The following is a 16,135-nucleotide window of genomic DNA, read 5'->3' on the forward strand; positions in this document are numbered from 1 at the left end:
TATAATTTTCTAGTCCCCTGGGCTATACAAAATAGATAATTTTTTTTCCTTTAAGAAAATTAAATAATTTAAAACTTAAAAGGCTGACATGATTCAATCTATATGTAAAGCATAATGAGATTTCTGAATTTGAATTTTAGTAGTCAGAACAGAATATGATAGCATTATATAACAATTGTACATACTTTCTGGCAATTTATCATTTCTAGTATGAAATGCTGTACAGCAAAGTACATGATGACAAGCACCATAAAATAGGTCAACGCTTGGAGAAATGCAAATGATTTTAAAAATACAGATTAGATTTTTACCATTAAAGAGCTAAATATTCCAGAGCAAAACAAATGGTTTATCTGATCTATCTAATTTTGAGAAGTGAAAATGAGATACCATTTTTGGCATATTCTCTATTATGCAAAAGAGTGTTTCAGAATGAACATGCTTATAGTTTTATTCATTAATAATCATATCTTTTCTTCAGTAAGTTGATTAGGCAATTATTTTTTCCCTGAAAGCTTTTAAGAAATATCCAGCTAAGTTTTATTTAATAGGTTTCCATCTTTAATTGGGGTCCTAGCTATAAACCACAAACCCCTATATATGGGTTTGTGTGTACATCACACACACACACACACACACACACACATACATGCACACACACTCAAGTGCAGAGGTATGCAGGTGTGCTCACAAATAAGTTTATGTCTGTATATGTGTGTCACAAGTTTTGTCAAAAACAAAGTCTAGTTTTAGGATTTTGGAAACTAGTAGAAATTGATAGTTTCTTTTTCCATTTTTTAATTTATTTTTATAAATTTATGGTAATCTTTATAACTTTACCTTGAAATTATCTACACTTACTTGTCAAGAATACTTTTCAAACCATCTGAGTTTATTCAAACCATTTAACAACAAAAATCATTTATTCTGATTTCTTTGGAAAAAAATAAAACTATCAAATCATGAAGTTATTGCCATTTTGTGACTTGATCATTGCTGATTGCATAAGACAGGCATTCAACAATATATGTTTATTGGAGTTAAATGGTTCTATAACAGTTGTGATCAATGTTTAAAGTTTTATTGAACATAGATCTTGTAGGACTACATAAAACATAAGATTCCACAATTAATAATCCTAAGGATATTATTGAACATATTTAACAGCATTTTAAGGTGAACTAGTCAAGTTTATCATTCATACCCAAAGCTTTATTTAAGAAATTCTGTTTGTTAGGTTTAGTGTTGTGTTCCTAGGATACAAAATGATAAGAGTCTTATTCTTTTTTTTTGAGTCTTATTCTTATGATGCTTATATTCTGGAGAACAAAGACAAAGTCAAGTAAACTCACAAATAAATAAATAAATAAATACCAAAAATTCCAATTTTGAAAATTATATTGAAAGTAATACAGAATGGACCAAGAAAGAAAAACTCAGTTGTTGTTAAGACTACTTTGAATAGGATGGTCCATAAAGGCCCATTTAAAGAGATTTGAGCAAAGACCTAAAAGATAAGGAGAAAGTAATGTTATTTATGTATAAGACAGCTACTTTACATTTATGTAGAGAATGGATTTGGTGGGAGAAAATCTGGAACAGAAAGAGATCACATCGGAGGATTGTGCTCCAAGTCGGTGCAAAAATAGTGGAGGTTACAATATTATAGTCTCAGTGAAATGGGAGGGAGAGAGTAGAAGTTTAACAAAGTTTGAAAATAGAATAGATGTAAGAAATAGGAGAATAGGGAGTACCTAAGACCTAGATTTTACAACTTGATGAATAGGGAAAATAATAAATTCTGGGTTCACTTTCGGTCATGGTAATTCTGAGCTCCAAGTGAGGGGTTGTAAGAAATCCAAGTGAGTTGTCAAATAGTCAATGGTGTATTTAAGGCTTGATCTTGGTCTCTGGATTAGAGATTTTAAGGAATAGAAGAATAGAGAGATGTCTAGAACCATGAAGCCTGACTAGATTAGCAAGATGAGAGTTCAGGTGACATAAAAAAGCACTGGAACCAAACTCTGAAGCCAGATTAAAATGACAACAGTGAGTGGGAAGTCCATTAGGAAAATAGAAGAAATTGTAGTGTCACAGAAACTAAGATAGGAGACTATTTTGAGAAAGAGATTGAGCTTATATTTCTAGCACTGCCAAAAGATCGAGTAAATGAGGACAAGGAGGTGTTCGGTAAGTTTTGTGACATATTAGTTAAGGACCTTGATAAATGCTGAAAGTTGCAGAGGAAGCAGACATCAGAGAACACCCAGTGGTTCTACGTCAGTGGTCCTCAGCTGAGAATGACACCCCACTGCAGGGGACATTTGGCAATGTCTGGAAATATTTTTTATTGCCACATCTGAGGTGTGCTGCTAATCTTTGGTGAGTAAAGTAGAGGCCAATGAGATTGCTTAGAACTCTACAGTAATAGGCTAGTTCCATATAACAAGGAATGATCCTGACTGAAATATCAAAAGTTGAGATACTGTTTTCTACATAGTAATATCAGTCTTTCCAAACAAACTTTAAGTAGATCTTTTGTGTCTGTTACATCATTTTATGTAATAATAACTCTGAATAGAAAATGATTCTAAGATGAATCACTGATATAGTTATTATTTTATTGGTCTCTTACTTTCTCTCACACCTGAGTCTTTTTTACTTCATCTTTTCTCCTTCCCTCTGAATATTAGAATGCATGTAGGCCCTGACCATGATCCTCTTTTTTTCTACCTTTTCTCGCTTCCTTATAAAGTTTACATAGTTTAATATGTACCTGCATGCTAACAACTACCAAATTGCTATCAGGCTCTGTTCAACTGCTTACTTTGCTTTTTCTTTTGGAGTTTTTAAAGATTTATTTATTTATTTTAGAGACAGAGAATGCACTTGAGTAGGGGGAGGGAGAGAATCTTTAAGCAGACTCCCCAGGGATAGGGAGGTAGAGTAGTTTTAAAAATGTTCCTAAAGTAGCATGCCTAAAAATAAACTTCTCTTGATTGACAAAATCTACTTTCTCAGTCTCATTTAATGATAAATTAAATTTGCTCAAAGTAAACAGCTTGGACTTACAAGGAGCCTAAGTGACTCAGTGGGTTAAATGGTTGAGTCTTGGATTTGGTTCAGGTCATGATCTCAGGGTGTAAGATTGAGCCCTGCATGGGGCTTCTGCACTCAGCGGAGAATCTGCTTCAGGATTTTCTCTCCCTCTGCCCTTCACCCCCAAAATAAATAAATAATTTTTTTAAAGAATCCTCGCGTTACTATTGGTCCTTCTTCTTTCAAATCAGGCTATCTTGTTGAATGTACCTTCAACATATTCTAGGAGCTAACTACCTTACATCAGTTTGACCTTAAGTACCTACTTTTGAACCACCATCATTTTTCTTCTGATTTAGTGCAGTAGCCTCCTAACTGGTCTTCCTACTTTCTTAATCACTGCACAATGCCAGAATACATCTTCTAAGACATAAATTAGATCACAAGACATCTCTGATCAAAGATATTTTGTGGTTCCCCATTAAAAAAGACAAATTTCTCATGTCTTGCAAGGGTTTAAAAGATCTGGTCTCCTCTCTGACTTCATCTCCTATTAATTTCTCCCTACTCTTCTCCAGGGATGCTTTGGTATTTGTAAAACCCATCAGTACCTATTAATGTAAGGTCTTTCCTGAAATGTTCTCTTGGCCTAAATGTTCTCAGGTTGGATATCCTGTATGGCTCAATTTCTAGATTTCTTCAAGAATTTGCTCAAATTCCATCTACTGAATGCATAATATATTGATAATTGCAATCTACTGTCCTCTCCCACGCTGGATCCTCAACACAATATTCTTTTTTTTTTTCACTCTCACAGTGCATATCTTTGTTAAATTGCTATATGATTTACTTACCTATTATGCTTATTAGCTACTCTGTAAATTTCTTTGCTGTAAGTAAATTTTGATGGCAGTTAATTTTTGCTGTTTTGGCCATTACTATATGTAATCCTAACATCTAGAATAGTATCTGTCATGAAGTAGGTACATAATATTTTTAAAGAGTTAAAAACAATGAATTAATTGAAAATATTTGGTAACAATGAATTAACGTGACAATAGTATATTGATCTTGAAAGTTATACTTTACAATTTATTCTTCTCATCCTTAGTATTCAATTCATCACAAGATCAAATATTTTTATCTCCAGATATATCCCATTTTATCCACTTTTGTCTCATTAAAACTTAGATTACAATTCTACATTTTCATTTCTGAAATCCATTGAGTAAGTCTCCTTTGATTATCCTGTATCTACTTCTCATCCCCAGTTCTAAGCCATTCTTCTCATTATAGCCAAAAAAATTTTTAAATATTAATGTAATCATCATATCTCTCTCACTTAAATCTTTCCAATGGATTTCCATTGAATACTCATTGGTTTATAAGCCTCTCTATGATTTTGCATCTCATCTTACACCACACCCTTCCCATTGCCTTATACACCTATGAACATATACATATATAACCACCAACACTCATTTTTTCCTAGCCATTAAATATACCATATTTAATTTCCAGTAATGCAACTTCATTTCAGAATCTTCAAGCATGCTCTTTCCCTTGCCTTTCTTAATTATCCTGGTAAACAGAAGCTCCTTTATTCAGAAGACCTTGTTTTCATTATCATTGCAGTCATTAACATTGGTCTTGCTTAGACATTATAGATCTTAGCCTACATAAACTTTTCTTTTTGTGAGTCTTTCAAAATTGAACCAACTGTTACTTTTTGAAGAGACAGGCCCCAGAAAGATTGACTGTCATCTAAAATGTCAGTTGAGTGGCTAGGAAATTCCTTCAAGGTGGCTTCATGATTATTCCAGGTTCTATTTGGATCTGGGAACTGGAATGGTAGGGAGTAATAAGACAGTAGGAAACTAATTTTAATGAAGCTAGCCAGAAAGTGATGTATGAAACTCAGCATCATGTATTATTTACACACACACACACACACATTTACAATCTGAATATGTTTGATGTAGGAGCTACATTGAATTACAAGAGCCCAATATATTTATTCAAGTATATAACATAGAGTGTTATATAAGTTTTAGGTGTACAATATAATGAATGATTCAACAATTCTATACCTTAGTCAGAGCTCATCACGTGATAAGTAAACTCTTAATCCTCTTCACCTATTTCACCAATCCCCCCTATCCACTTTAGCAACCACTACTTTGTTTTCTATGTTTAAGACTTGGGTTTTTTTCATCTCTTCTCTTTGCTCAATTGTTTTGTTTCTTAAGTTTTACATTTGAGTGGAAATCCTATGGTATTTTTTTTCTGACTCATTTCACTTACCATTATATCCTCTAGGTCAGTCCACGTTGTTGCAAAATCTTTTTTATATCTGAGTAATATTCTCTTGTATATATACACCACATCTTTTTCCATTCATCTATGGATGGACACTCAGGTTGCTTCCATATCTTATTTATTGTAATAATGCCACAGTAAACATAGGGATGCATTTTTGAATTAGTGTTTTAGTTTTATTTCAGTAAATGCACACTAGTGGAATTACTGGATCATATGGTGATTTTATTTTTAATTTTGGGGGGAACCTCTATACTGTTTTCCATAGTGGCTATACCAATTTGAATTCCCACCAACAGTGCAAGAGGGTTACTTTTTCTCCACATCCTTACCAACATTTTTTTCTGGTGTTTTTGATCTTAACCATCCTCACAGGCATGAGGTGATATTGTGATTTTGATTTGCATTTTCCTAATGATTTGTACATCTTTTCATGTGGCTATTGGTCATATGTATGTCTTCCTTGAAAATCTGTCTTTCCATGTCCTCTGCCCAAATTTTAATTGAACTATTTGGCATGTTGGTGTTGAGCTGTGTAAGTTCTTTATACAAAAGTTCTTTATAGGAGCCAAATTTGTACATAAAGAACTTTTGTATAAAGAACTTATACAGCATATGCATATATCTATATCCTACATATACTGAGTATTTCTTTTCATCCACAAGATGCTTACTTAATGATTTTGGAGACAGTATCAACATTTGCTTCTGTGATTCTTTTTCTTTGTGTTATATTGCTATCTTAACTCCCTTTTTTATTGATACATGATTTGTCCAATAAGTTCAACTTCTTTTGTCTCTTTAAGGCATGGGCTGCAAACCAGCTATATGGGTAAAATAAATGAGTGATTGAGATTGACATAACACTAGGGACCCAGGTAAGAGGTCATATGCCTCTTGTTCCATTAAATCAGGAGGCAACAGCTGATTGACTCTGTTATTCTGGAATGTTGCCCTGATTTTTATATATTTTCTTATATATCCTTAATTCTTAAAGATTTTATTTATTTATTTATTTGACAGAGAGAATCACAAGTAGGCAGAGAAGCAGGCAGAGAGAGAGGAGGAAGCAGGCTCCCTGCTGAGCAGAGAGCCCAATGTGGGGCTTGATCCCAGAACCCTGGGATCATGACCTGAGCTGAAGGCAGAGGCTTTAACCCACTGAGCCACCCAGGCACCCCTATATCCTTAATTTAAAAAAAAAAAGAAAGAATGAATACCCATGGCCACACACAATAATCAAGTCTGGAAAGGGTCTAATGCTTAAGTCAACACTATCAAAGTACAAAGAGTGTTCAGGAATGATTTCCAAAACTATGAAATAGATTGTTAATGTCTAACATACTAGATTCAATAAACTGAGCATTAAACAAAAACGTAACAGCACTTGTTTCTTCCCACAAAATAAATAAATAGATTTAAAGACCCTAAAAAAAAAAAAAACAACAACTTGTCCTTTTTTTCCCTTTACATCGTTGGTTTTTGATATAATGTTCAATGAATACTTAGTAAATGCTAAACAAACAAGTGCTGTGAAGTGTGTAAACCTGGTGATTCACAGACCTGTACCCCTGGGGATAAAAATATATGTTTATAAAAAATAAAAAATTAAAAAAAAAAAACACCTTGACTTAAGGTTATATCTTAAGTTTAAACTTAAAATATACCTAAAAGTTTTATTTACTTGAACTTAAATTTAGTCCTCAATCTACCATTTTGCAATCTCTGCTTTCAGATAGCTCTGCTTCCCATCTCAAGTGTTATGCGTTTTTTAAATTGTAAATGCCAGAAGACACCTTTATTCCTTAATTCTAGGTCACTCACATAGGGGATGATATCAAAATTGTTCCCATAAGTACCAACAAATTTTTCACATACTAATGCATGAACATTCACTGTTAACATTAGATACATCCTTAAAGCTATGTAAAAGTCAGGTTAATAGAATGGTTAATATTTTAAACTGTTATATCATTTAATGCTTAGAGTCTGAAAAAATTTACAGATAATCTAATCCAAAGCCTTTATTTATACATCACATAATTTACGAAGAAACTAGAATTAGGTTTTATACCATGTTTCTGCTTCCAAATTTAATGTGCTTTTAAATCTTCCATATTTTTTTTACCTGATAGTGTGAAGAAGGTTTTCATAGCTAGTTTTGCTCTTTTCTTGGGCAGGGGGGTAGTGGTAAAAGATGAATAAGTTTAAAGAACACTAAGTATGCTAAAAAAAAAAAAAAAAGATAAAGTCACATTCAAATTTGAGTCTATAATCCAAAGACAAATGTGGTCTTTTTTGGAAATTGTCCAAGAATTATATAGTTTCTTTTCCTCCTAAGGAGAGTTGTTTTGTTTTTTTTTTTTTTTTTGAAGATTTCATTTATTTATTTGACAGACAGAGATCACAAGTAGGCAGAGAGGCAGGCAGAGAGAGAGAGAAGCACGCTCCCTGCTGAGCAAAGAGCCCGATGTGGGGCCTGATCCCAGGATCCTGGGATCATGACCTGAGCAGGCTGAGGCTTTAACCCACCAAGCCACCCAAGCACCCCTCCTCCAAGAAGAGTTTGTGCCAGGTGGACATGGTTTTAAGGTAGATAAGTAGAGGTTTAAAATTACCCAGATTGAAATAACCTGTGCTTCAGAATAAATTGTAGGTAGAAAGCAGAAATTTCCTTCCTGAAGTGTTTTAGGAACTCATAGATTCTAGTTCCAAGTATAACTTTTTCTTCGCTTTTTTTGGATTTCCCCATTGCTGTATGAGCTTCTAGATTGAAATAATATATATCTACATATCTTATTATATTATTAAGTCATATAATTTAGTAATGTTCAGAATTTGCATAGTCATTATTTTACTTCTATTTCCTGGTTTATGAGAATTTAATCTGATTCATATATTATGGGCCAAGAGTGTAAATAGCTTTTTCATTTAGTGAAATGAAACACACACACACACACACACACACACACACACACACATATCTTTAGAGTGGCTTCACATCTTTTTTTAATAGTATTACATTACAGGATAATTAACTTTAGTAATATAAACCAAATTTTCTTTTCTTAGATGAAAAAATAACATAGATAAAATATGTGACTACTTCAATCTACCCTCATGTTAACTGTATTTTTCTAAAGTATATTGTTAACTATAGGAATTTTTTTTTAGAAAGATGGCAGTATTTCCATGGTGCAAATGCTTGAAGTCCCACTTCATAGGTTTTCCTCTTTCCTTAATTTAAATCAAATGTCTCCAGTGACTTATATCTTTAGTTTCCTGAAGCTGGAATTGTGACTGATACCTTGCAATCCACAGTTGTAAAGGATTAGTAGTTTAAAGTAGAAACCTCTAATTTTGTTACAATCAAGCTGCCAATTTTTCTGTAAGATTTAAGTGTTTCATTCATTGGACTAATATATCTCCACAAGGAAGAATGCCTCAGGCCTCAAAACTTTGGCTGTGTATTTAGAGAGCTTATTAGGAAAGAAATCATCTGTCTGGAGAAAGCAGTCAAAATGTGTCTTCCACTTTGTGCAATAATATGAGTAATGTCTTTTGTTCTCAGGGTAACCACTTGCCTCTACAGTCTCTTCAACACGACATATTTCATTAGTGCCTCTAGCTCATAGGCCTATCTGTCTAGTAAGCTAGCCAAAAGGGCAATGAGAGTTTTATATTTTCTTTTTCTTTTGAATCTGATGTTTGTTTGTTTTGTTTTGTTTTTCACCTCTTTGGAAGCAAATGGCTTAGCTTTCCCATTTCTATTGTCCCTTGTCAGACTCCATTCCACGCCCCAGAACCTCAGTTTACTTTTACTTTGCCCTTTTGTACTCACTTGTTTGATTTTGAACCTCTCCATAAATTCTCTTTTTATCGTATCAAGATCCGACAGGAATTTCTACCTTCCACTCTCCAGCCAACATCCATTTAATACTAGAGTCCCTTTTATTTTTTTTTATTTTTTTTTAAGATTTTATTTATTTATCAGAGAGAAAGAGGGAGCGAGCGAGCACAGGTAGACAGAGTGGCAGGCAGAGGCAGAGGGAGAAGCAGGCTCCCTGCTGAGCAAGGAGCCCGATGTGGGACTTGATCCCAGGACACTGGGATCATGACCTGAGCCGAAGACAGCTGCTTAACCAACTGAGCCACCCAGGCGTCCCTAGAGTCCTTTTTATATGGCTAATACTATTCACAATCCTGGTCAAGCTGTGGGTAGTAGAGAGGGGGTATTATTTCATTCCTATGGAGCCCATTATAAGGGGTGATTTTTTAAAAAAATATTTTATTTATTTATTTGACACAGTGATGGGAGAGAGAGATTACAAGTAGGCAGAGACGCAGGCAGAGGAAGAGGGGGAAGCAGGCTCCCTGCTGAGCAGAAAGCCCTATGCAGAGCTCCATCCCAGGACCCTGAGACCATGACCTGAGCCAAAGACAGAGGCTTAACCCACTGAGCCACCCAGGTGCCCCTATAAATGGTGATTTGATATGATATAAAGGGTGATATGATTTCGCTCTTAGTTTCCTTGAAAATAGGAGCATCCTGTTGCTTTCTTGTTATTGCTGTTTTTCTGTTCAGTTCTTTTCTCTTCAGTGTTGAGAATCATTGAGCATTCGGTAAGTTGTGAAATTGATGAAGATGAACATCGGGTAACATCTTCACCCTGATGCCAGTATTCTCTGAGAATCATCTTGTCACTGACGATTTATGTCCATAGGTTGAGTTTATCGGGTGTGGTGTCCTTTACCCCATATTCTAACTACTTTAGTTGATACTGGAATGTCATTGGGGATCTCTTGATCAGGGAACCAGAATATAAATGTATAGATTTAAATGACTCCATCGGTATCTCTGTGCTTCACATTGGAAAGTAACATTTTTTCCCTTCCCCTAAGCCGTATTTTTTACCCTAGTAATATGACATAAATCTAATTTATACTTCTAGAATTTGCCATTAGTAGAATCTTCACAAACCTGCATACTTGACAAAGTATCACTTAATCAATCTTCTGCATGTTCTAGGGAAATAAAGAATTTGGGTTTTTAATTGTCCACAGTCCATGTGTAGAAGTATAGAATGGAAAGATAATCAGACTTTTTTTTTTAGAATGAGTAAAACAAAATGAAGATCCTAAATACAAAAAGAGGAACTTTGCATGGAATTTGTCCTATTTTAGCAAGGATACTATTAGGATAAGAAATCGTGTGTATATTTATATCGGATAAAGGGAAACTAGGTATTTTTCCATGCTCATGCCAGATAACCAATATCATATTTTTTTGCATGTTGATGGTTTGCTTTACTAGTGTTAGAAGATGATAAATATACTCCAACAAACTCTAAACAGCTTATAATGGTTATTTTCTCCATAGTCTGCCATATTTATAAATTTATGACTTACACTGACATGTCCATGCCATTTGTTCATATATTTACTTTTAAACACTGCCAAATCAGGGTGAAAATTATAGTTAATTTAAATACTGGAACATTTGAAAATAATTTTGTGGTTTAGCTAGGACAAATATTTATGTTCTACCCACCTGTGACTATTATTTATATTGTGTTTCTAAAGCATATTGTATCGCAGAGTGCTTTTTGTTAAACATCACTGAGCTATCACTGGGTAGATGGATAGTACCTATTGTTAGAGTTGAGAAATAGGTAACTATTCATAATTTCAGTTTTTAAATCAATATGTGAAAGGACTGATAATAAAAGTTGTTAGGAATTTCTATGGGTTCTGCGTTTAGTTCAGGCCACATTTTCCTTTCTTGAGATCCCAGTAATCACACAGCAGGCAGTGGCTTGTAATTCTTTTTTATTGACATCTCATGTTCTTTTTTGAGTTCAGTTTCTCTTCTTTTAATCCAAGTCCACTCACTCCTTCAGTAAAATTTGTTCACTAGTAATTCACTCAAGAAACTATCATGTGTTAAAAACCCATATTTCCACTGGTTGCCAGGTCCTAATGATGCTATTACACATTGACCACATGTCTAGTCATAATCACCTTCAAATAATTGTTTCCATTCATGATATAATACCCCTGGGTATCCTTTCTCACTTTTGGTTATGCACAATAAACCTGACCATGTCAAATTAATTATGACACTAGTTCCTACTCAAATTGTCCAGGTTAATTGAAGGGCACAGAGTGTATGTTATTTTCCTCACTGTCTATTTGCAAAGAACTCCTTTACTTTTCTGCCTTACAATAACTCAATAATACAATATAAAGCAGAAAATCCAAGCTCGTGTATTTAATATAAATGAGATATATTAAAATATGTTTAAGTACAGTACCTTTCTAGATGAGTCCACATTTACTAATATTTTTTCAATTTTTAAATCAAATTATATATGGTGAGAATGCAGAAAAACTGGAACTTCCTTAAGTTGCTTAAAAGAGTGTATATTGGTAAAAAACTTTTTGAAAAAAAAAAATGCTAGCAGTATCTAACCAAGCTAAGTATATGTATACCTTAAGACTCACCAATTCTATTCCTTGTTAAATACTCAACAGAAATGAATTTTTGTGTCCACCAAAATGCATGTACAAAAATATTCATGGCTTCAGTTCAGTGGCCTAAGGCTATAAATAATCCAAATAGATATCATCAGTAAAATGGTGAAAAAAATGTTAGCATATTCATAAAATGAAATACTACCCATCATAAAATAATATTAGTAACTGACATATACAACAGTATTAAAGAATTTCATAGATACAATGTTGAATAAAAGAAGTCAGAAATAGAACAGTATGATGCTATTTATATGGATTTCTTAAACTATTCTATTTTGTTAGACATCACAATTACGGTTAGTCTCAGAACAATCCTGACTGGGAGAAGTCACAGGTGAACTGCCTACAATTCTAGAAATAGTCTAACAGGATGGTGTTATACAAAGGGAGTGATAGGTTAAACTCCCATGAATGTTGCAATTAAGATTTGTGGAAATTATAATATCTATAAAAATTAAGAATAAAATGGAACATTTTAGATATTTTTAAAACCTGTGTAAGACACCTGACCATGTTGATATTATTCCCATACATTATTAATGTATACAGACCTCCCCTCCACCACTTTGCTTTTGAAAATACTGTGGTGTTGTTTTGTTTTCTTTCAGTGTCCTGAATTTAAAAGGCCCAGGGACATTGCAGTTGACTGGGTTGCTGGAAATATTTACTGGACTGATCATTCAAGAATGCACTGGTTCAGTTACTACACCACTCACTGGACCAGTCTGAGGTACTCTATCAATGTGGGACAGCTGAATGGCCCCAACTGCACCAGACTCTTAACAAACATGGCTGGAGAACCCTATGCTATCGCTGTAAATCCTAAAAGAGGGTAGGTTAACAAGTTGACTATTTATATTTCTTGATACGCATATCATTTTTAGAGATTGTTTTCCCACCTCTTCTCTGTAGTTTTCCTTCTATAATAAACGTTCAACATATAATAGATTCACAAGGCTTCTAAAATTTCCTCTACTTCTGTACAAGAGCATGAGCTTTTCACAGCAAATCATGGCACAAAATACATGTTTTCCTGAAAGCCTGCTCCATGATATATTCTATGTATGAATGTGTGTGTGTCTTATGTGGACATTTCAATAAATACATAACCAATATGGTTAACTAAGATTGAATTTTCAAGACATTAACTATAATATTGAACGTATGAAGTATGGAGTATTAGTATTTTGGCCATTTTTTTTGTTTTTTTTATAATAAAAGATGAAGGTGTACATAGGAACAAATTTAAACAATTTTAACACAAATATTTCCTTTCCTCTGCTTGAATTGTTCTTTTTTTTACTCTTTTACTTTTTTCATTTATAGGCAGTGACCTAAAAGGAAAATAGAGAAATGTTAAATAAAACTCCTAATCATCTACTCTTATTGGAAATTCCCTGTCTGTAGGTTTAGAGTTGGGTCCAGGAGTCTGCATTTTCAGGGACTCAGGGGTGGTTCTGATGCACATGGTCTGAAGGAAAACTGTTTTGAGGAGCAGAGCTGAGTTAGCTGCAAGCTAATCCATTTGACTTGTCTCGTCAGGATGATGTACTGGACTGTCGTTGGGGACCACTCCCACATAGAAGAAGCAGCCATGGACGGTACTCTGAGAAGGATTTTAGTACAAAAGAATCTGCAAAGACCCACAGGTATGATGTATTTCTGACGCAGTCTATAATGTGGAGCAATATGTTCAGCATATTAGTGTTACAATTCTTTCCAGGTTTGTTGGCAATATAATCATTTTTATAAGCAGATAAGATAATTTATAGATCACTTTATGAAAGTCACTAACATTTCATGTTCTATTTTTCCAACTTGAAAGTCAAGGCCTTACCATATTGCCAGTGATATTATGGGGATGTTATTTGAAAATTGCCCAAGTTGCAAAGCCATTTGTAGGATTTCATATATGTGGAATTTTGACAGTTTATAATGTATTAGGGTATTTTTTACTGATATATGTTAATGTTAATGATGCTGGGACAGATGATAATATTCCTAGAGGATCAGAAACTAAATGGGCAAAAAAAAAAAAAAAGAAAGAAAGAAACTAAATGGGCAAAGAGGTGGGAAAACAAATAATTTCTGTAAAAGGCAGACATTATGATTCCTTGCCCTTTCATTCACAGCTCTTTTTAACCAGGCTTTAATATCCCTCCCAACTGTGTCATCTAAGCTACCACTCCAAACTACCTATATTCCCACAACTGCTCAGGAGCCTGCGTGTTTTGTTCTACTTGCCTGTTTTTCTCCCATTGCATTTTCCTCCCAGGCTCCCCATCTAGAATGTCCTTCTGACTTCTGTGCACCCAGATGATTCTTATTCACCTTATAAGGTCTAAGTTTAACACTTCTTCAATGAAACATTTCCAGAACTAAAGGAGCCTCAAGGCTCCTTCCTGTTCATGCCATACACAACATCCCTCAGCACTATACCCCGAAGTAGAGAATACATGTCTAGAGTACATATTACTTAATAATTGTGCTTTATAGTATCTTACGTAGTTGCAATTTTATTTATATTTGGTACCTATATTCTTATTAACTGTTAATGTGCCATAGAATTTTTCCTTCAACTACATTGTTTTTACTCTTTATGGAAAGGAGCAGTCTTTGGGGAATTAGTTCATTTACATAAGTGTGTCTCCAGTCACTGATTTAACAAGTACCAATTGAGCACCTACCTACTGTGAGAAATTGTTTAAGAAACTGAAGACAAGTTCTAACCCTTGTGAAGAGATTACCAACTGTCATGAAACTTACCTTCCTCCAGAGAATGGAATATTTAATATAAATCATGCCAGATACTAATAAGTGCTATGTGAAAAAGAATGAGGACTATGGGGGGGGGAGTAGAATTATGAATAAGATTATCAAAAAAGTCATCTCAAAGGTGATATTTGAGAAGAGAACATCATAGAGGTAGGAAGCTATATGAATATGTAAGCAAATAACTTTCCAAACAGAAAGAACAGCATGTTATGAGTTAGGAGTGAGCTTGGCATATGTCAAAAACAGCAGGGATGTTAGTATGCCTAGGAACATATGAGCAACTCAGGAAAATGTTGGAAATGAGGTTGCCTAGGTGCCCAGGTATAGATCATCTAGGACCTCAAACAGACAGTTAAGGAATGAATTTTATTCTAGCTTTAAGGGGAGACACGGGAGGCAACTGAAGAGTCAAGTGGCATAAGATGCTCAAATACTATTTTCATTTTTAAAAGAACTTTAACTGTCTTTTTAACTTTTCTACTTTTAACTAATTCTGGACCTACAGAAAAGTTGCAAAATTAATTTTATAAAAAAGTTCCGTGATATTAATAAATAACATAACCACAGTATATGTAACATAATTTTCATCTTAAAGAGGGATTCTGGCAGCAATTTTTAGAACTGCCTGTTGGAGGGGTCTTACGAAGGCCTGAGACAGGAATTCTAGTAAAGATTATTTATGAGGGGAGTGTCGTTCAGGAGAAACCTGTAAAAGATGGAGAGATAAAGGGAAAGACACCAGAAAGACTGTGTTTCATGGAAACTCTCATTTTTGTCTTGAGCCACAGGGGATGTGCTTTGGAACATAAATCCCACAGCAGGGAGGGGTCCTGTTTTATATGCTCCATCAGTCATTGGTTGACCTTTGGGCTCTAACTTCCCAGCGAGGCTGCTGCAGTCAGTTGAGCACAGTTCTCCGGGGAAGAAGGGCAAGTATGATTCCTTAGCTCTAAACAAGCAGGTAGTAGACTAGTATTTGGTATTATCTCCAAGACTGGAAAACGACCTGAAAGATGTTACTGGAACAAGTACTTGAAGGATAGGTAGGCATTTGAGAGGTGGGCAGATAACCCATCATGGTGTAGATGTTATAAAGGTGTTCTTTGAAGTCAAATATATCTGGTTTTGAATCCTGAGGGATTACTTATTACCTGTGAGATTTCAGAAAGGAACATATTATCTTGAAACTTTGATTTTTATCACTGGCAACCAAAGGATATTGTTGTATACATTGAATGACATAGCTCTAAACCAGGAGCTGCAGTGTAAAGCCACATGGCACGTTCTGTGATATTTGGAGTCATGGCACACCTAGAAGGGGACAGGATAGGTAATGTAAAATGAACTGAGACTAGAGAACTTTAAATAACATGGTGTTCTGCCATGACTTTTTTTTAATATAATTTTTTATTTTTTATAAACATATATTTTTATCCCCAGGGGTACAGGTCTGTGAATCACCAGG

The 16,135-nt window shown here is 34.4% G+C and overlaps 1 protein-coding gene across 1 annotated transcript in view; it reads left to right on the plus strand.

Moving 5' to 3' along the window:
- LRP1B (LDL receptor related protein 1B) overlaps positions 1-16,135 on the plus strand; it is a 2,002,169-nt gene that overhangs the window by 1,890,279 nt on the left and 95,755 nt on the right. The window contains exons 79-80 of the mRNA XM_059394361.1: positions 12,504-12,727; positions 13,438-13,544. Of these exons, the coding sequence (XP_059250344.1) occupies positions 12,504-12,727; positions 13,438-13,544 (331 nt within the window). The remainder of the gene's footprint in view (positions 1-12,503; positions 12,728-13,437; positions 13,545-16,135) is intronic.

The sequence above is a fragment of the Mustela nigripes genome, chromosome 3 (assembly GCF_022355385.1).
Source record: "Mustela nigripes isolate SB6536 chromosome 3, MUSNIG.SB6536, whole genome shotgun sequence".
NCBI lineage: Eukaryota > Metazoa > Chordata > Mammalia > Carnivora > Mustelidae > Mustela > Mustela nigripes.